Raw genomic sequence first — 20,969 nt, 5'->3', positions numbered from 1 at the left:
TCAACCTGACCAGGGTTGGAATTATTCCTTGAGGTGAGCAGTCACCCACCTCAAATAATAATCCAATTTCTTACACAGTAGATACAATTATTGTACATGGAACCAACAGTTAACACTCGCCAGGTGCAAGAAGGTACACACGGGAGATGTCCGCAGTCCTGTTTATTAGTCACAGTGCCATGAAGCCTCTAGGCTGTTGGGTGTGATGGGAAAATAAACAGAAAGGTGGAAGAGTATACGATACATCATACATCATCTCCTTGCATGCAGATGGTGTCCTCCTATATTTAAAAGACCATCTGCAAGACCTGTCTCCATTGATTGAATTATTAAAAGATTTGGGCAGGCTGTTGGCCCTCAGGGACAACTGTAACAAAATATGTGTTCAACTTTTAAAACAGAGCACTCAGCAATGCCACTGCTTACATTCTTTATTTTTTATGTTTTTCTTTTTCTTTTTTGTCATATTTGAATGATACATAGTTATACATTTATGCAATTTACATTCGGCCCCTGACCCCCCCCCCCCACCCCATAGTCAAGCAAAGTTACAGAATACTCAACATTAAAGAAAAGAGAAACAAAAACAAGATTGATATATGGGATTTGAGTCAGCAGCCGCACATAATATAATAAGATATACGCCTGTTGTAATATTGTGACCTAATAAATCAAGATTTCAATGTCACCATGTTAGATTAAAAGAATCACAAATTGTTATTGCTATGAGAGTCACACCATTCCTGAAGCGGGGCCCAGATTTTCAAGCCTTGAGTGCGTTTCCTTCTACCCTTCCCTTTGTAGATTGCAATTTCCAACCTGTAAGTGGCAAATAATCTTACGAGCCATTGTTGAACAAGGGAGCATGTTCATCTAGCAAGGCAGATGCAATACAAATCCGTAAAACAGCCATTGTAATAAATATAAATTGTACCCCTTGTTCTTTCCAATTTGGATCAGTGGATCCTAAAAGGATCATTTCACTGGTTAATTTGACGGGTTTTTTCACCACTGTGGTTATTAACCTCTCAATCTCATGTTTTAATTCGGATAAGCCAGCGCAGGTGGCAAATATGTGTGCACAATCTGCATTAGAAGTCTGGCACTGGGGGCAGCAGGTTCCTTTACCAGGAACCCCACTTTGCAATTTTATCCGGGGTATAATACAACATGAAGCAGGTTTTATAACATTGCGCCTGTAACTTAGTTGACATAAGGCAGGTCTCTGACATTTCCATGGTTCTGCCAAATCTTCGGAGGATACACTGATTTTATCTTGCCATTTTCAAGGCGGTCTTTCCTAAATCATCAGGCGCCATATTGTTCAAGAGGATATAAATTTCACTTCTGGTGTTAGACTTTGCGGACGATAATGCGTCGAATAACTCAATGTTTTACACATGATTCCGCTCAGATTTCTTCTAGTGATATAATCTCGGATTTGTAAATATTTGAAGAAATCTCGGTTGTTAATTTGAAATTTCCCTCTTAATTCTTCAAATGAGAGAAGCCCCGTGAAAGAGCAAAGATTACCGAAATGTGTGATTCCAGCTGTTTCCCAATTCTTCATACAGTTGTCCCTGAATATGTCTGGCAGTTCTAAATTATCATTGAAGAGTGTGTAAAATGAAATACACCCGATATCCATCGTTTTTCTTATCTTTTGCAGGATCTTAAATGTATTTAAAAGCGTCTTAAATTTTACCTTTTTATGGTAGCAATAAAATTGATGGCATCAAAAAGTGCTTAAAATAGATATTGGAAGCATCCCCTGGCGCTCCACTCTTAGAAATTTTTAAGTGATTCAGAAAGAAAGTTCGTGCAAATTATTTGGATGAAAACGTATTTAATTTTCATAAGTTCAAGTTCTGAAATAGTATCCGTTCAATCATGAAAGTTCATTGAGATTCAAAATTCACTACAACACATTTGTAGGTCCAATGCATTTCGGGCTGAACGCCCTTCATCTGGGACAACAGCTGAAAGCAAGACAAAGAATGCTATTCAAGTCACTGTATATTAACAGTTTGTTCTAACAGAAAACATTTCATCATATGTTCACTAAACATGTCATATGCAACCAGTAAAAGTTGTGCTCTCCCCTAAATGTGCAAACATGCAAACCTTATACGATATATCATAAAACTCACGCGTTGTAGGTCTCTGTTAGGCTCGCTCAAACTTAAGGCTAAAAGATAAACATGAAGGTATTTCAGTATGCGAGTAATGTGATACCAGAAATATATGATATCTGGATGAAATGGAATATACACTTACTTATAGTGCACGCGGCGTCTTCATGCTAGTTCTCGGTATCGCGTCTAGCGCGTAATGATTTGAATGAGACTACTGCTAGCGTATGGTATAAGAAACCTGACTGGTTGTTGCATATGAACAGTGTGATCTGATTGGATGATGTTCCAATCATGTGATCTGAACTCTCCCAATCACTTGTTTCTAATTCGCTAGCAACAATGTAGAGAGAATAGTATCTATAAAGTTACAAGCATTGAAATAAAGTAACAATAGGGTTGAGACAAGGCACAGTCATCATCGGTATGACTGTTCTAAGAAACAAGTGAAATTCAAAAATGAGTCGATGAAAAGAAAAGAAAAGATCGTCCCCCAGTACATAACAATTTAAAATCGTTACTGTAGATCAATATATTACAGGTAGCATGCAAATTCGATGCGTTCATTAAGACCATTTGGTTTACTGGAAGTGAGTAGATAAATCCAGTGATTCTCTCTTTGCAAGAAAAAACGGTTGTTGTCTCGTCCTTCTATTTTGTCAATAGTTTCAAGAACTATATACTGGAGTTGGGAAATGTTGTGGTTAGATTCAAGAAAGTGGGTAGCTACTGTGGATTTGACGTTTTTAGTTCTTATGTTTGACTTATGTTCGTTGAGTCTGATTTAGATTTTTCGATCAGTCTTTCCAACATATGTCTTCCCACAAGGACATTTGAGCATGTAAATTAAGTTCGAAGTGTCGCAGGTTGCATTAACTTTCAGTTTAATTCTGTGTCCTTTCATGGGATGGGTTATTTGTTTGCCTCTTATGATGTTATTGCAATTGCCACATTGGAAACAAGGTCGGGTCCCATGATATTGTTTGGGTTCATCAGTGGTGGGTTTCAACATTTCTCCAAAATTCTTGTTTCTAGTAAAAGCAAAAATAGGGGGATTGTCAAAAGCTTGTTTGAAATCAGGTTCTGCCTTTAAGATATTCCAGTGATTCCTAAGGATTTTTTTAAAGTTGAAACTTGCTGTGGAGTATTTGGACACTATTGTCATCCTGTCTTGTTGAGATTTATGTCTGACGGTGAGTAGGTCCATTCTTCGCAGGTTCTCAACTTTCTTTTGGCTTCTTTGATGAGGGACTCTGGATAGCCCCTAGTTTGGAATCTTTCGCCCATTTCCTTGATAGTTCTTTTTGCTTTCTCTGGGTCCGATGTTATACTTTTGACACGCATCATTTGAGATAGCGGCAAGTGTCTTTTCAATGGTTCCTGGTGAAAGCTTGAATAGTGAAGAGTGTTGTTTTTGTCTGTCTTTTTGTGGAACATTTCGGTTTCAATTCTGCCTTGATTTAGATTCACTCGTACGTCAAGAAAGGTAATGGACTCAGTGGAGATCTCCAACGTGAATTGGATCCTTTCTTCTTGCTTGTTGAGTTCCATTAAAGCCAATTCTAGCGACTCTCTCGAGTTTTTCCAGAGTATAAAAACATCGTCAATGTAGCGTACAAACATCTTGAGGTTATCCGTCCAGTGTGGGACGTTCAAAATATATTGTGTTTCGTATGATTTCATGAAGAGATTTGTGTATACCGGTGCTGCGCTATTGCCCATGCTAGTGCCAATGAGTTGTTGATACCAGGTGTTGTCATATTTGAAGTAGCTGTGGTAGAGAGTAAAGACAATCAGTTCCATAAGAAAAGTTTGTAATTGAGAATCGTAATCAGTGGAAAGTATGGCCTCTTCCATAGCTTCAATGCCGATGATGATAGTGCCTTGTCTCAACCCTATTGTTACTTTATTTCAATGCTTGTAACTTTATCAATACTATTCTCTCTACATTGTTGCTAGCGAATTAGAAAGAAGTGATTGGGAGAGTTCCGATCACATGATCGGAACATCATCCAATCAGATCACGCTGTTCATATGCAACAACCAGTCAGGTTTCTTATACCATACGCTAGCAGTAGTCTCATTCAAACCGTTACGCGCTAGACGTGATACCGAGAACTAGCATGAAGACGCCGCGTGCACTATAAGTAAGTGTATATTCCATTTCATCAAGATATCATATATTTCTGGTATCACATTACTTGCATACTGAAATACCTTCATGTTTATCTTTTAGCCTTAAGTTTGAGCGAGCCTAACAGAGACCTACAACGCGTGAGTTTTATGATATATCGTATAAGGTTTGCATGTTTGCACATTTAGGGGAGAGCACAACTTTTACTGATTGCGTATGACATGTTTAGTGAACATATGATGAAATGTTTTCTGTTAGAAAAAACTGTTAATATACAGTGATTTGAATAGCATTCTTTGTCTTGCTTTCAGCTGTTGTCCTAGATGAAGGGCGTTCAGCCCGAAATGCATTGGACCTACAAATGTGTTGTAGTGAATATTGAATCAGATGAACTTTCATGATGGAACGGATACTATTTCAGAACTTGAACTTATGAAAATTAAATACGTTTTCATCCAAATAATTTGCACGAACTTTCTTTCTGAATCACTTAAAAATCTCTAAGAGTGGAGCGCCAGGGGATACTTCCAGTATCTATTGGAAGCACTTTTTGATGTTTTACTGGAAGTCCTTGACAAGAGCCTTCTCCCGGGCAGGAAACCTCACGAACTGTTGAAAATCAAATTCGAACATATCGACCTTTCAAATTAAACCATAGCTGTGCAACTCTCCATTAATATTGAATCATATAGATGGTGCCATAAATACCCTATACTCTGTTCTCCTATCATTAATTTAAAAATAGTTGCTTGCACATCCCAGGATGTCTCCACATCTAATTCAGTTTGAAGAAGCTCTTGACTATTAATTAGGGCTACTGTCCAATAATATAATCGCAAACTCGGTAAGGCTAGTCCACCCCGTTCCTTAGGCAGAGTAAGTAGTTTAAATGTTTTACATTAAGGTTTTACATTAATATTGACCAGATCATCTAAATTTGCGGTAATTGATATCCCCAATTATGTTGCGTTGGATGTAACTCTAGAGTCTATAAAATCCATATTTTCATTTATCACAATTTGTGTTTTCCCTTGATTAAGAGCATATCCAGCAATTTCCCCGAATTCTGTAGCCTCGACAGTGACAGCCACCATAGTTGTCGCTGGATTACTAGTAACAATTGCAATATTATTATTTTTGCACTTGACCAGGATTTAGCTGGAATTCCCCCTCTGAAAATATATCCAAATAGCTTCAACGAAATTTGTTGTAATTCATTCAAAAAGGTTAAAAAAAATTCCGATGGTAAGCTATCTAGCCCAGTTGCCTTACCTTTAGGTAGATTCCTGATTATTTTTTCAGTTCTCTCTTGTATTCGGATCTTCTTGCAGTATTGCTTGATCCGTTTCACAAAATCTGGCTAGGTTCATTTTATCTAAATACTCCTTTATCTTTTTGTCTACATTGTCTCCCTCGTCTTCTGTATATAAAGTACTATAAAATTGAAAAAAAGCTTCCTTTATGTCTTCTATATCCGTTACAACACCTTTTTTTGGGTCTACTATCTCCTGAATTGAATTAATAATCTCTTGTTGGCGCATACGAACAGATAATTGATGGCCAACTAATTCATTTACCTCATAGACCATCTCTTTGTTTGCTGTGGCTTTCTTTACTGCTTTGGCTGTAATAATGTCAAGAATAGCTGCCCTGGCGATTGCCACTTGGTTTTGTTTTTTCTCTATCCCTTCTGTCCCGGAATGCCCTTTGACAGCCTGTATTAATCCCTCTTCCGCATGTCTAAGCTCTTCCTGTAAGTTCAAAAAATTCGCTTGAGCTATGCGGTTCGACCTAACGGAGTATTGTAATGTTTCCCCCCGAATCGCAGCCTTTAATGCATCCCAAACGACATCTATTCGAGTGCTACCAATATTATCCTGTAAAAAATTAGGAATCCACTCCTGCATGTGTGTGCAATACCTTGGGTCAAGTAAAAGAGATTTATCAAAAGTCCATGTTCTCGGTTCCACTTGTGCTTGTCCTATATTCACTGTGCACATTAAAGGGTTGTGATCAGAAAGAATTCCAGGCATTTTATTAATTTTACTTAAGGTTTTGAAAGAGTTGGACAGGAAAAAGAAGTCTATTCTAGCATGCGTATGATGTGGGTTAGAAAAGAATGTATAGCCCGGATCGTGAGGATATTGCTTAGAGAATTGCCATCCATCTAATAGCCCATGTATACAGCATAATTATTTTATTGCCTTGAATACCTTAGGTTTACGACCCTTATAAACCCAAAAATCTTTCAGGAACCAATCATAGGGGGGATTTATATTAAAATCCCCACAAAACACAACCGGTAGTGACCAGTGTGCAAGTTCGTTTGAAATTTCGTTGATACAGGAGGGATCATCATCGTTACTACCATAAAGGGCACAAATCGTCATTTTCCTTCCTTCCGTATCTTGTCGCTCTGTGATTGCCCATTGTCCATTTTTATCATTTTTAGTTTTCGTGAATTTATGTCCCTGACCCTTGGCCAAAATAGCCACCCCCCTTGTCCGAGCTCCTTGAGTTGTTGCACATACTAACCTAAACCCTAGTGATTTTAAAAGTTGTGTTTGAGAGGCCTCAATATGGGTTTCTTGTAAACATATTATACCTGCCCCTGTCGATTGAAGCCAAATGGCTACATTCTGCCGTTTATTTGCATCATTTAGTCCACATATATTGACCGATACAATTTTTAGTGGTGTCATATTTTAATTTTAAGCAAAGCTTTCTTGCTATCTTCAATTTTATTTATAAGCAATTTGTTTATCCTCTGCATGTGACATTTCCGGTAATATAAATGTTCTTGCCTGGGTTGCCCTTCCTTCATCCCTACAAACATGTCAGATGCTTGCCTGACTATCCCCCCTACCCCCCTCCCATCCTCGCACCCCCCTCTTCACCCCCAATTCAGACATCCCTCCCCCACCAACCACCCTTTGAGGCGTCCTGGGTCCGATCGGATCCAGGTGTGGGCGTCCGAGTGGTCAGCGTGCCAAAGACACTCCCACTCCCCTGCCTGCTTAGAAGAAAAAAAAAAGAAAAAAAAAAAGAACACATGCCCCATATCCAAGAAAGAGCTTGAGGAAGGTTCTATATTGAATAATTTGTCCCTTATGAATTTACATTCAGTCATGCATTATATTATACTTATTGAGAATTCCATAATTAGCCTTCCCTGCTGTCGGTCGCCAGCCTATTACCCTAGGTTTTTTTAATAATACCAGTTCTTAATACTTAGTCTTTATCGATTTTCCTTCTTTGCTGTGTCAGATATTTCTTTCAAGTAGCTTTCAGCTTGAATTTCACTATTGAAGCAGCGCGTAGTTCCCCTAAAGATTACTTTCAGTCTAGCAGGATTTTGGAGATAAACTGTCCGGCCAATTTTTTCGAAGGGGGTAAACAGCTGCCGCATTCTCCACCTTCGTTCCACTGTTAGATGTGCAAAGTCTTGTCTGACAAAGAAGAAGAATCCATCATGTTCCCGTTTGCTGGTAGGCCGTGCTAAGGCGTATATAGTTTCACGTAAGAGAAAGTTCTCAAAATACACCAACATTGCCCTTGGATATTTAGGAGAGTTCTCGGTATGTTTATGTTGGGTTAAGGTAAAGCGATGGGCTCGCTGTATTTCTTTGTTCATATCCCAGGACTGTAGTTCAGGAAAGGCTGTTTTCAGAAGCTTAATTATATATCCCCTGGGATCGTTATTCTCTACCCATTCTGGGATACCCAAAAAGCGAAGGTTGTTTCTTCTAGAGCGGTTCTCTTGATCCTCAACCTTGGTCATTAAGTCTGTAATGATCCCTTCTTGAGTTTTTTTTTGATTTTGGAGGCAGGCAACATCCTTTTCTAGATACACAGTGCGCGTTTCTAGAGAAGCCATCCTTTCCGATATTTCAGTGCAGGTGTTACCTACTTTTTTAACCGCTCCTTCTAGCTTCTGGATGGCGGCAGGATTTCTTTGACTATCCCTCTTTATGTCTTTATGAAAGTCTCTTATGGTGGTTAAAATATCTTTCAGAGATGGCTCTGTCTCTTTTCCCTTTCTTTTCACTTTACCCTGTTGTTGAATGTCACTCCCATTTGAGTCCTCCCTAGTGTGCTCATCTTGTTCAGCTTCATCAGACCTTTTAGAGCTTTTTCGGCTTTTGCTAGCTTGTCCAGAAGTACTTCCTTGATCTGAACTTTCTTCATGGTTTGATTTGTTTAGCCTTTTGTTCCTTATTCTCCTTTTCTCAAGTTTCTTCTTAGGAGTGATGTCTTGCCCGGAATCACTAATTTTCCTAGCGTCTACAGAGTCTGAAACATCAGGGGTTGATACTGCTTGGTCGCGGTCCATATTGGCGTCACTTAACCCACTCGAGTTTAATATGCCCGTCTCATATATATCTGCATCCGATTCCTCAGCGGGGTTTCCAGCTTCCGACTGTAACCTTTTTTCCTTTGGGGGGTTTTGTATAGAAATAGAATTCCCCTCGTAGCCAAGTTTTAGATTACAAGACTTTGAAATATCAGCATGAGAGCGATTGGTCTTTGAGACGCTAGTGTTTATATCTCCCGATTTGGAAATGAGAGCAGAAGACGCGACATCAATGGGTTGCACCATCTTTTCCACCGCCCCAGCCTTTACCCCTCTTTCCAGATCAGGTTCCAAGTATCTTGTTCCATTGTCTTCATTCCCAGGTGCCTTCTGATCTTGTACCATTACTAAATGGTTTGAGGCTTTGTTTCCAGCTTCTTTGGGTACTGGGCTAAAAATATTAGAGATACTAGGCTGGAGTGTGGATATTTGATCAGTGGATCTAGCGTTTCATTTCAGATTCTTGATAGCTTGTAATCGCTTGGCTTTTTTTAGCCATTGACTCCACATCATCATTAATTTCATTGCCTTTCTCCTTCTCCTTGACCTTACGTTTTACCTTTTCTTTTTCCCCCAAGTCTTTTTCTAATATATCTTTGGGTTTTGCTTTTGTCTTTGTCTTTCTCTTTTTCTCTATCTACACCCTTTCCTTTAGGCTTCTCTTTCTCTTTATCTTCTTCTTGTGCTTTATTTTTAGATTCCTTTGCCTTAGCTCCCCTGGTCTCTGGCCCCTTAGCCTCTAGCCGTTGCTGTGTATTTTTTTCACCCATCTGTGTACTGTGAGTGTTTATCAGGGCATGTGTATCCTTTTTAATTTCAGCTTCTGATACGTGATGAGCTTCTTGTATACTCACGGAGGATAACATTTGCTCATTTGGTTCATTTAGCTCGTCTCGCTTATTTGCTTCATTACTTTCATTGTGCGCGATTAGCACAATCTGCTCTTTTTGTGTGTTCAGCAGCAGCACTCCTGTTCCTGTTCCTGGTTCTTCCATATCATCCATTACATGTATTTTCTTGTGTACTTTATTCGGCCCTCCCTTCTTGGGGCGTTTTTTAAAGAATGGTTTGCTTGATGGTGGTCCTGTTAAGATTACAATACCCCCCTGTTCACTTGATTTTTAGTCCTTTCAGTACTTTCAGCACTTTCAATCCTCTTTTTGGCACTCTCTTTTGGGCAGGCGTCTGTACATTGTTTTAGATCTATAACGTATATTGTACTTTTAGACTGTTCTTGCCGTATCGGTGTTACAATAGGAGTAGATTTCTATTGAAACCCCAACCAAAATTTTCCTCATGGGGTATTTGGGGTACTTAAAGCTCTGCATATATCTGTTTTTATTTTGTCTTTATTTTGTCCTTAATTTTGTCCTTGTAGCCTTGTAATCCCCAGTCTCCTCGCCGACCCTCCTTGTAGTCGATCTGGCCACACAGAACCACTAGGTCTAAGGTTCTGCCTAAGGTCCTGCCAGCTTGTTGTGTTCCATTGGCCTGATTGGTCCTTAACTTGCCAGACAGTCGAGCCGCCGAGCCGGGCAGCCGAGCAGCCGAGCGGCCGAACCGCCGAGCAGCCGAGCAACTGAGGCGCCTGCTGCCTTATGGCCCCTGTCGATCTCCGTGGACGAGTGATGCCGATTTCCTGGTGGATATCCTGGCAGACCGGACCGGACCGGGCCGCTTGAAGGAGAGGGCAGTGACACGTAAAGATAAGTGGTGAGTGGTGCTCTTCGCTTCACTGTCCTGCCGCCATCAGGTTACTATCAGGATCGGCACTATCATCGTCATCATTATCAAAGAAAAACAAAGAGTATACAAATAGTGGAGTTAGCGGAGATTGGCAAAGTCAGGCAGAGTTCAAGTAGAAGCTCGGCGATCCATGTGTTTTTTACTGACCCGTGATTTTAGCTCTTGGCTGTGGCTGTGGCGGAACACCCGCGGGCTGCATGGGCTGCAAGGGTCACTCGTACCATAGTTCCACAGTTCCACAGTTCACATTTCACATTTCACATTTATGTCTGATAGAACACTGGGACTGGGACTGGGGCCGGGTGCTGGGACTTTAAGCGGGAGTTCAGAGCGGTGAGTGTTATAGTGTCCCGATCAAACACAAATCGGAGGAGACCCAAGAGTTACAATATCTGATAAGCTTTTGTTTACCTCCTCACCTCCTTACTTCCTTCTTCCTTGTCCCCCGTCACCATCTCTCTTTTCGACGCACCGCTGAAGCAGCACACAGGTTACAGCTCACAGTTCACAGGTAACAGCAAATACAGTTCGAACTTCCAGACGGTCTCTGTGGTTAACCTTGTTAAATAACCCAATAAGCCAAATAGGCCAAAGTGCCAAAGTCAGGAGTGCCAAAACCAAAGTCAAATGTAGCGCTGGTAGCAAATGCAAATGAAACCAGATGGTAGTAGCGATAGCGGTTACGGTTGCTGATAGCCTCAAAATACCCACAGAATCACAGCGGACTCCGTTACCCACGCTACTCCACGATGTGCCTCATAGACCAAGCACTCCCCAAGTAATCTCCAAGCTTTCGGCTTTTCCGATGCTCCGATTGGGTCATAGGTCATAGATCAAAAACAGAAATCCAAGGCTGCGGCTGCAGGCATAAGTTGGCATGAGCTGTAGTGGCCTCATTCAGAGTAGCGGAATTCCAGTATTTCAAGTATTTTCACCACACCACGCCATAATTCTCCGTACTGCCCCCCTTTCCCAGGCAAGGCAGGCCGAATTTCTCTAGGTGAGGCAAGGCCGACCGGACGGGTTTAGCTGGGTGAGGCATGGCTCACACAACGCTGTGTAGTGCAGGGCTCAGAGATCGTGAGAGTGTAGCATCAGCGACTACTCACTCAGGCGCCATCTTGCCTCCCCTGACAGCTGCTTACATTCTGTTGTGCACGAACACAAGACACATTCAGATATCTGGGTGTCAAAGTCTACCAGTAGATGAAGACATCTGCAAAGAGAGATATGGGTCTTTATAGCACTGCTTTCAAAGTATTGTACATTAAATTAATGGCTATGGGGACCAATTTGAAAGGAAGGACTTGCTGTGCAAGACATACAAAATATTTTAATGTCATGTTATGCTTTTGCCACCACGCTGTTATCAGGGCATCATAGCGCTACCTCTGTAACCTTTCATGTGGAGCTGGTAGTACAACAGTGCCTGTTTGTTGGTGTTTGGTTGTGTGTGGCTAATACAGAGTCTGTTCAGTGTTTAGTCGGATTTGAGTGCAATGAATGACATACCTGTTACATTCATGGAGTTTCCTTTATTTCAGGACCAGAGCAGCTCCTTCTACAATTTAGGGAGGTTGCTCTCTTCTGCACTGTGGAGCAATGTCGAGGATATCCCCTTATTTTGGTGGAGCAAACATAGAAGATCTGTTGCAGGGCCAACCTTTTCCTTAAGTTGGAGAAGTCATACATATGCAAACCACTGATATTGACTTACTTGGTGTGCATTGCTTTATGCATCTCTCTTAGCATAGTTTGTACCTCTAATTCATCTGTATCCAGGCCCAAGATGTATGAGATATCACGGACTAATATTCGTCACATGACATATTTACGATATGAATAAAATATGAGCCCTATATGATGCAATTTGTTGAATCTCACTCGAAGATGCTACAAATCTGGCATATGATGCCTCTCTGACACAAAACAAATATTTATCAATATCCTCTAGAATTAGAAGAGATTGATTTTGGTGTTTGAGCTATGTGACACGCATAACTATAAGGCTCCATTGCAAGTTCCTCTTGGCTATTCTTAGTTTCTAAGTGTTTAGTGCCCTGGTATTATCGGGTCCGCAAACCTTGGACCAGATGATTCCAGGTCCAGAGACACTTTATATCAAAGATGTGGAGGAGCAGGCAGCTCCTGTGCCTAGTCCCCTCTCTGCACTTTAAAAGCAGCCTGCTGGGGGTGGTAAACACTCCCACCTCTTTTTTTATTCCACCACAAAGCCCCAGGACCAAGGGCCTGCAACCAACCCATACGCAGAATTAGGCCTTGTTTTCTCAGGTCATCTCGTTATTCAGCATTCCAGGAGAATATGTTGTGTATTTGTTTGATGAATGCTTTTTTCAATATTTTTGTGCATTGTTTTGCAGCTCAAATCATCCGGATTGCTTCTACCTGTGACCCTGCCTTCCATTGAGGGACCCCAGATTCCTATAATGATTCACTGGGGGTCCCCAGATTCCAATAATGATTAAGTGGGGGTCTACTGAAGTCAAACGTTTAAGAATCACTGAACTAGATAAAAGATGTTGCTAACTGGGCCTCACTGCAATAACAATAAGTAGACAATGTACCTGTAGCTGACATATTAGACCACTTGTCTCTAATCAGGACTCTGATAGGAGGCATGTTCATGTCATGTAATCAATAAAATAACATTCACTAACTCAAGAGAAGGTGGGGAGAACATTGATGGTGGAAATGTGCATATAAACTCTTGCTAAAACGTAAGAGGGTGTTGAGAAAAGGCCGATGTGCATCAGAGAAAATCTTCGTACCATCACAGTCTGTTAAATAATCTGAGACCAGTGTACTTTAATGATTCACATACATTTTTTAAGATTTAGTTTTAAAATACAACATAATATTAAAGGATTGTGATGGCTAATGGATGGACATTATATTGATATTTTAAAAAATGTTGAAGTCTTATTGTGGGATGTAAGACATTGTGTCAATTGTTCAAGATTTACAAAAGTGAACACACTCCTGACTTGGACTCTCCTCCACCATTAGAATATCCTTTGCCAGTTTCCCTTGTAGGATCATTAAGTTCTTCAAAAAGTCCTGTTTCCATGATTTCCTCCTGCCAAGTTACTGGGACAGCACCGGTTGCAAATTTCTTGAAGAATTTCTTATCTTTATCATCAAAATCGATGCCTTTAATTTCAGAGAAGTCCGCAATGTCCGCAATGTCTTTAGCATAAACAACAGATGGATCGGGCACAAAAGGTGGATCCACAAGGCCGGCCTCCAGCCTAGCAAAGTTGATTGTTTTGAAGAATGGATGTTTTCTTGGATTATCAATGAGTGTTCTGAAAAGCGATAAAAATATATAAGGTTAAAAGAGACTAAATAAAACAGCTTTCTAAATTTCCAGGACTATGGAAATAATCAAAAAAACATACAAAGGCAATTAATAAACAAAATCTAGGTTAATTTTGCAGCTCTTTATGAAGCAGTGACGCCATCGGAGTTATCTTCACATAAAGGGTCTCAATGAGATCAAGGAAATCAGCAGCGTACCGATCCCTATTAATCCGAAAATTCACAGAGAATAAGCCAGGTTGTGTTTTTAGAATGACCAGACTAATAAACTGTATCGAGATATAGTCCCGTATATGTACTGCTGATCGTCTATAGTAGAGTTGTCAGAAAGGAAACCTTTTCAGGACGAGAACCCTCACTCACCCAAGGGTGACATGCTTCATCATTGAGCCCCATCCTCACACCTGGATTGCTTGGTCTGTGGTGTGGGCTACAACTCCCTGTAGTATTCTCTGAATTGTCCCATATTGCAGAGCAACTTCCCACAAGGGTGCGTGAGATACATAATTTTAACGTTAAATCCACAAATGGTGCGAAGAGTATGCATACCTATCATGAAAGTAGGGATAAAAGGCATGGAAATTGAAACAATGAAAAAGGTATCGTCCACACATTAGAGGCTTTTGCATTCAATTTTGCCTGCTGAATGCTTGTAATTGACAGAGGAAGTCCTAGCGAGTGCTATTGGAAGAGTTAAGTCACTGACTAACCCAAAGGAATCTGCAGGTGAGATCAAAAATAATTCTCTACTACGCTAGGTATTATGATCGCTAAGCGGAACATTGCCCAGAAATGGGGCATGCTGGAGGCTCCAACCCTGGCAGCATAGGGGAGAGATATGGATACTGCCATGATTGCCGAGAAATCAGTATTTATTAATCGGGGATGCCCTAAAAAATGGAGTAAAATCTGGGGAAAGTGGAATAAATTTAGAGGTGACATTTTCGATTCTCCGCCCGAACAAGAAGATGAGGACTCTGATATGGAATAAAAGGGTGGGGGAGCTGGACCCCCGATGGGACACTGACTACAATGATGTAATAATGCAGTGTTATGTACTTGTGATTTGGGCTGTGCTTATCGGTGCTGAAAAAAGAAATGTTTTTAATATGATCTGTACCAAACCTGTTTGTCTAAGGTTCATGACAATCAAAATAAAAAAATTAAAAAAATTTTTTTTTTTAATTCTCTATATTGATTTTTTGAAGATATTTTCTTACAATTTACCATTGTTTCATAGCATCCTCGCTACATCAATGCAAATTATAAATTAAGTCAGTACTTCTATTGGAAAGAAATGAGTTTGCCCAGAAGTAGGAATTTGAACGAGGTTAAATTGGTTGTAGGGGTATATTCATGTGTAGTTGATAATTTGGTATTCTATATCTTTCAATCATGTTTTTACAGTTGTTGTTTTTAGTGTTTATTTTCACATAGACGCAGGGTAACACCAACAATAAATGACCACTACATATGTCAAATCAGTTATTAACAATCCCACTATTTCTGACCAATGTGGTAGTACTTCTAATTTCAGGTCCTAAAGGGAGGGAAAGCAGGAGCATAAAATGATCTGAACAAAGGCATCTAAATTACCACTATTGTCAAGCAGAAATACTTGGGATGGAAATATCTGAACTCAACATGAGCCATACATTTTATTATATTCTAAAGTTTAGTACTGGATCATTGGTGCAGTAATTATGAATTGTGGGCCAGCTGTACGACCAAGAAAATTGCGCATTGCAAATTGTGACTCTTTTGCGACTCGCAATTTGCGTGGCGCCATTTCCGATGTACAACAGTGTATTTCACACTGTTTGCCATTCCTAATGGAGTCACAAATTGCTAGGCTAATTAATATTAATCAGCCTCTCGCAATTTGCAACCCCATTGGGAATGACAGCCCTCCCAGGGATGGTGGCCTGCTGGGCTCAGCAGACCACCATGTCTGGGACTGCTTTTTAATAAAGAAGCTTTTTTTTTAATGCAGGCCATTTTCCTTAAAGGAAAACAGGATGCATTTAAAAAAGAAAAATGAAACTTTTCACTTTAATTTTTTTAAGCGCAGGCAGTGGTCTCTGGGACCACTGCCTGCTCTTGAAAAATATATTTCAACATGCACACAAAGGGACCCCTTCACCTTTGCAAGTGGTTTACCACCTACTTGAAGTAAATGGTAAAGTGCGAGTGTTTTGCAGCCGCAAATGCGGTTGCAAAACACGAAAACATAGCATGTTGAATCGCTATTAGGAGAGTAGCAAATGTTAGGAGAGTCGCAAATGCTATTTTAAGAGTCAGGGACTCGCAAAATAGCATTTGTACATGCTATTACTCTTTTTTGTGGCTACAAACGGGAGGTTCTCCCGTTTGCAGCCACAAAAAAGGGTTGTACATCTGGCCCTATATCTCCAGTTTTTGACGGACCATATATATCTGTGGTGTTTATTTTAGCAGTCAATGTTTCTTCATTCACTTCAGTCTACCAGTTTATACTACACTCTGTTCATGCCACAACATTTTATTTAAAAAAAATTCAATTCCTTCTTGGAATATTGACATTCCTCCAAGATCTAGTTAGAAATCAGTTTTGAGAGAAACACACCGAAGACCTGACATCTTGTTAGAGTTCACTGATTGAGACCTCACTGACATTTCTAAACTTGGTGAGGTCTGGGCTACTGACCAAAAAATCTTTTGAACAATTGTCAGTCCACTTGGCACTACACAAAAGCCAATCCTTCTGTTTCTTACAGCTCAGGCATGCCTGAAATAGTCATAAAGCCAAGCTCGGAGCAGTGTCAGATTTTCACTCTTTAGAGGCAAAGATCACAGTGGAGTTGTGTGGGAGGAGGGGGATATCTCATACTTACAGATCATTGGTCATCAACTTTTCTGATCCTTTCATGCATCTAAGAGAAAAATGGGAGGACGACTCAGGAACTCTGGACGATTATGAAAGGACCAAGGTCAGATGGCCATGAGAATTCTGGCCATTTTGGATAGACTCAAACTCATACAATTTAACAACATGCTCTGTATTTTGTGATAATCAACTTTATTGTTTTTTTAAACAGGGAAAAGCCAGCAGTAATCAAATACAGCATTTCGCAGCAATTGCAGGACGTCTTCATGTTACCCATACAGTACAGTACATCACCTCCCCCTTTTGTACCGCTTTTGGCCGCCATAAGTGTGGCAGGGTATGCTCAGACGTGAGTCCCTTGCTCACTTTGCCACTGGATTCAAGCAAGCCGGGCTGTAGACGGCTGGAATGCCAGAAACCGGTCCTCGGAAGCTTGTTTCTGGTCCAGGGAAGACATGGCTTGGCAGTTCGGGCTGGACTGTTCCCATGAGGCACAGGGTCAGACTGATTTGCATATAGCCATGTCTGAACTGGGGTGGCAGAGTGGGCTAAAGAACGGTGATGGATTAAACCCAGATCTTTTGACTCAGTGTGAGTGCTTGATTGATTCAGATGCTCCGTCCATCACCACCCCCTTTTGTACCGCTTTTGGCCGCCATAAGTGTGGCAGGGTATGCTCAGACGTGAGTCCCTTGCTCACTTTGCCACTGGATTCAAGCAAGTGGGGCTGAAGACAGCTGGAATGCCAGAAACCGGTCCTCGGAAGCTTGTTTCCGGTCCAGGGAAGACATGGCTTGGCAGTTCGGGCTGGATTGTTCCCATGAGGCACAGGGTCAGACTGATTTGCATATAGCCATGTCTGAACTGGGGTGGCAGAGTGGGCTAAGAAACGGTGATGGATTAAACCCAGATCTTTTGACTGGGTGTGAGTGTTAGATTGATTCAGATGCTCCGTCCATCACCACCCCCTTTTGTACCGCTTTTGGCTGCCATAAGTGTGGCAGGGTATGCTCAGACGTGAGTCCCTTGCTCACTTTGCCACTGGATTCAAGAAAGCCGGTCTGAAGACGGCTGGAATGCCAGAAACCGGTCATCAGAAGCTTGTTTCTGGTCCAGGGAAGACATGGCTTGGCAGATCGGACTGGACTGTTCCCATGAGGCACAGGGTCAGACTGATTTGCATATAGCCATGTCTGAACTGGGGTGGCAGAGTGGGCTAAAGAACGGTGATGGATTAAACCCAGATCTTTTGACTGGGTGTGAGTGTTTGATTGATTATGATGCTCCGTCCATCACCACCCCCTTTTGTACCGCTTTTGGCCGCCATAAGTGTGGCAGGGTATGCTCAGACGTGAGTCCCTTGCTCACTTTGCCACTGGATTCAAGCAAGCCGGGCTGAAGACGGCTGGAATGCCAGAAACCGGTCCTCGGAAGCTTGTTTCCGGTCCAGGGAAGACATGGCTTGGCAGTTCGGGCTGGACTGTTCCCATGAGGCACAGGGTCAAACTGATTTGCATATAGCCATGTCTGAACTGGGGTGGCAGAGTGGGCTAAAGAACGGTGATGGATTATACCCAGATCTTTTGACTGGGTGTGAGTGTTTGATTGAGTCAGATGCTCTGTCCATCCTTTTGTACCGCTTTTGGCCGCCATAAGTGTGGCAGGGTATGCTCAGACGTGAGTCCCTTGCTCACTTTGCCACTGGATTCAAGCAAGCCGGGCTGAAGACGGCTGGAATGCCAGAAACCGGTCCTCGGAAGCTTGTTTCCGGTCCAGGGAAGACATGGCTTGGCAGTTCGGGCTGGACTGTTCCCATGAGGCACAGGGTCAAACTGATTTGCATATAGCCATGTCTGAACTGGGGTGGCAGAGTGGGCTAAAGAACGGTGATGGATTAAACCCAGATCTTTTGACTGGGTGTGAGTGTTTGATTGATTCAGATGCTCCGTCCATCACCACCCCCTTTTGTACCGCTTTTGGCCGCCATAAGTGTGGCAGGGTATGCTCAGACGTGAGTCTCTCGCTCACTTTGCCACTGGATTCAAGCAAGCTGAGCTGAAGACGGCTGGAATGCCGGAAACTGGTCCTCGGAAGCTTGTTTCCGGTCCAGGGAAGACATGGCTTGGCAGTTCGGGCTGGACTGTTCCCATGAGGCACAGGGTCAGACTTATTTGCATATAGCCATGTCTGAACTGGGGTGGCAGAGTGGGCTAAAGAACGGTGATGGATTAAACCCAGATCTTTTGACTGGGTGTGAGTGTTTGATTGATTCAGATGCTCCGTACATCACCACCCCCTTTTGTACCACCCATACAGTAAAGGCACCTGGAATATATAATTACAAGGAAGAAGACAAAATAAAGTCTCACACATAGCTCACAATCCCACAAATGAGGTATTATCATTCTAGTGAACCCAACCATTTGCCCCAAACTTTATGATATTTCACCAGGCACCCTCTCGCCTCATACATAGGTCTCTCATGTGCTGCACCAGTCCACCCCTCTACGCCATTTTGTTATGGTAGGTGAGGCAGGATTCAACCAGCTCACCGCAATGTCTCTCTTGGCCACCATCATGGCTGTGTTTAGAAATAATTGTTCAACTCTAGACCCGTCCAACCCATCTGTGATTCCCAGGAGCATATTTAACGGCTTATGAGGGACCTCCGAGCCCAAAACCTCTACGAGCTTCTTCTCTATGGAGTCCCAATATTGTGTAATGATGGGACAGTTCCATACCATGTGAAAAAAATCTGCTTAGTCCTCATTGCAGCGTGTGCATGATGCATTGGGTCTTAGCCCTGCGCTGTGGAGGCGTTTTGGTGTTAGGTATGCGGTATGTAAGTAGTATAGTTGGGCCAAACGGAGTCTAGCGGAAGTGGTGACTGTTTTGGGTGCCATCAGTGTATCTCTCCAGTCTTCTCCTTCGAGAGGCCCGATCCATCCCTCCCACTGATCCCTAAGTCGGTCTAACGTGTTGGGGGTGTTATTTGTTGAGGATCAGTAGATACAGGAAATCCCTCCTTTCCCCAAGTTACCTGTCATGGTTTGCGCCTCGGGTGGACTATATTCTGTCAGTGAGGTGCCATTTGATATGTGACTTTGGAGGGCATAGCTGCAGATACCTGTAAAACAGAGATGGGTGTAGGGAATATGGGGTTTGTAGGTCTTGGAAAGTGCGCATGTGGTCACCCCCCATACATCTCCGAGTTGTGAGATGCCGATAAGGTCCGACGGCCTGAATCCTTCTAAGCTGCTAACCTCCTGGAGCCGTGAGCCTTGCCAGAGCGGCATGCATTGGGTTAGCTTGTTTGACCATTGGGTATGGCGCAAGGAGGCATGCCAGTTCCAGGAGAACCCCCTGTCTCACTATGGGCAACGATCTAGAGACAGGCCCCCATACATAATCTCCTGGGTAAGCCCAAGATACTCAGATCCACCCTGTATGCCGGATCGAACCAGCCTCCATTAAACCAATCGTGTATTTTGAGTAAGCAGGTTGCCAAATAATATAGGTATAGGTTAGTCATGCCCATTCCTCTGTGGAAGGATGGGACCCGGCATTGGGACAGGCCCAAACGAGGTCTTCAACCATTCCGAAGGAATTTCCTGGTTAGGCTATCTAGTTCATTAAACCAGGTTCATGGGAAATGAAAAGTTGTTTTCTGAATAATGTATAGAAATCTGGGCAGTATCATAATTTTGAAGAGAGCGACTCTTCCCAGAGTGTTCAGCTGTAACATCTGCCATCTGTGGAGGTCAGCTCGTGCTCTCATCACCAATGGGGCCACGTTAAGCGACCATACAAGGTCAGGAAGCAGGGCCATCCAGATTCCGAGGTATTTAACCCCTTTACGGCGGCCCCGATTTTCCCGCAGTGCAGCACTTCCGCAAAACGGGCAGGCTGCGTTGGCCATTGGCCGACGGCAGCACTGGGGAGGTAGTGCTGCCGTCGGCCAATGGCCGACGGCAGCAAGGAAGGGGTTAAAGCATTGCCTCCTAATAGGTATTGTGGATTGGCAATCGAAGCAGTCTCTCGAGACGTGGAGAGGAACCAGGATGCCTTTAGTGGGGTTTAACTGGAGGCCGGTGGCCTGTCCAAAGGGATACAATGCCCGACGACAACGGAGTACAAACTGGGCCGCTCGGCCAGAAAGAGCAGGACATCGTCCGCATACAGGGCGATGTTGTCCTCGTCCGAACCTGGCCATTTCCATCCCCTAATTCGGTCATCAAATTGTATAAGGCATTCTAAGGGTTCCATCTCTAAGGTGAATAGGAGCGGTGAGAGGGGACATCTCTGCCTCGTCCCCCTTCTAATAGGAAACGGCCCTGACAATGCCCTGTTGACAAGGACACATACCTGCGGTCTGGTGTATAGTACCTTAACCAAATT

General features: G+C 42.4%; 1 protein-coding gene across 1 annotated transcript in view; it reads right to left on the bottom strand.

Moving 5' to 3' along the window:
* Positions 1-13,213: 13,213 nt before the first annotated feature.
* GRK7 (G protein-coupled receptor kinase 7) overlaps positions 13,214-20,969 on the bottom strand; it is a 230,002-nt gene continuing 222,246 nt past the window's right edge. The window contains exon 4 of the mRNA XM_086944811.1: positions 13,214-13,692. Within this exon, the coding sequence (XP_086800937.1) occupies positions 13,347-13,692 (346 nt within the window). The 3' untranslated portion in view covers positions 13,214-13,346. The remainder of the gene's footprint in view (positions 13,693-20,969) is intronic.

Source organism: Lissotriton vulgaris, chromosome 11, assembly GCF_964263255.1.
Source record: "Lissotriton vulgaris chromosome 11, aLisVul1.2, whole genome shotgun sequence".
In the NCBI taxonomy this organism is placed as follows: Eukaryota; Metazoa; Chordata; class Amphibia; order Caudata; family Salamandridae; genus Lissotriton; species Lissotriton vulgaris.
This window is presented reverse-complemented; position numbering and strand designations above follow the sequence as displayed.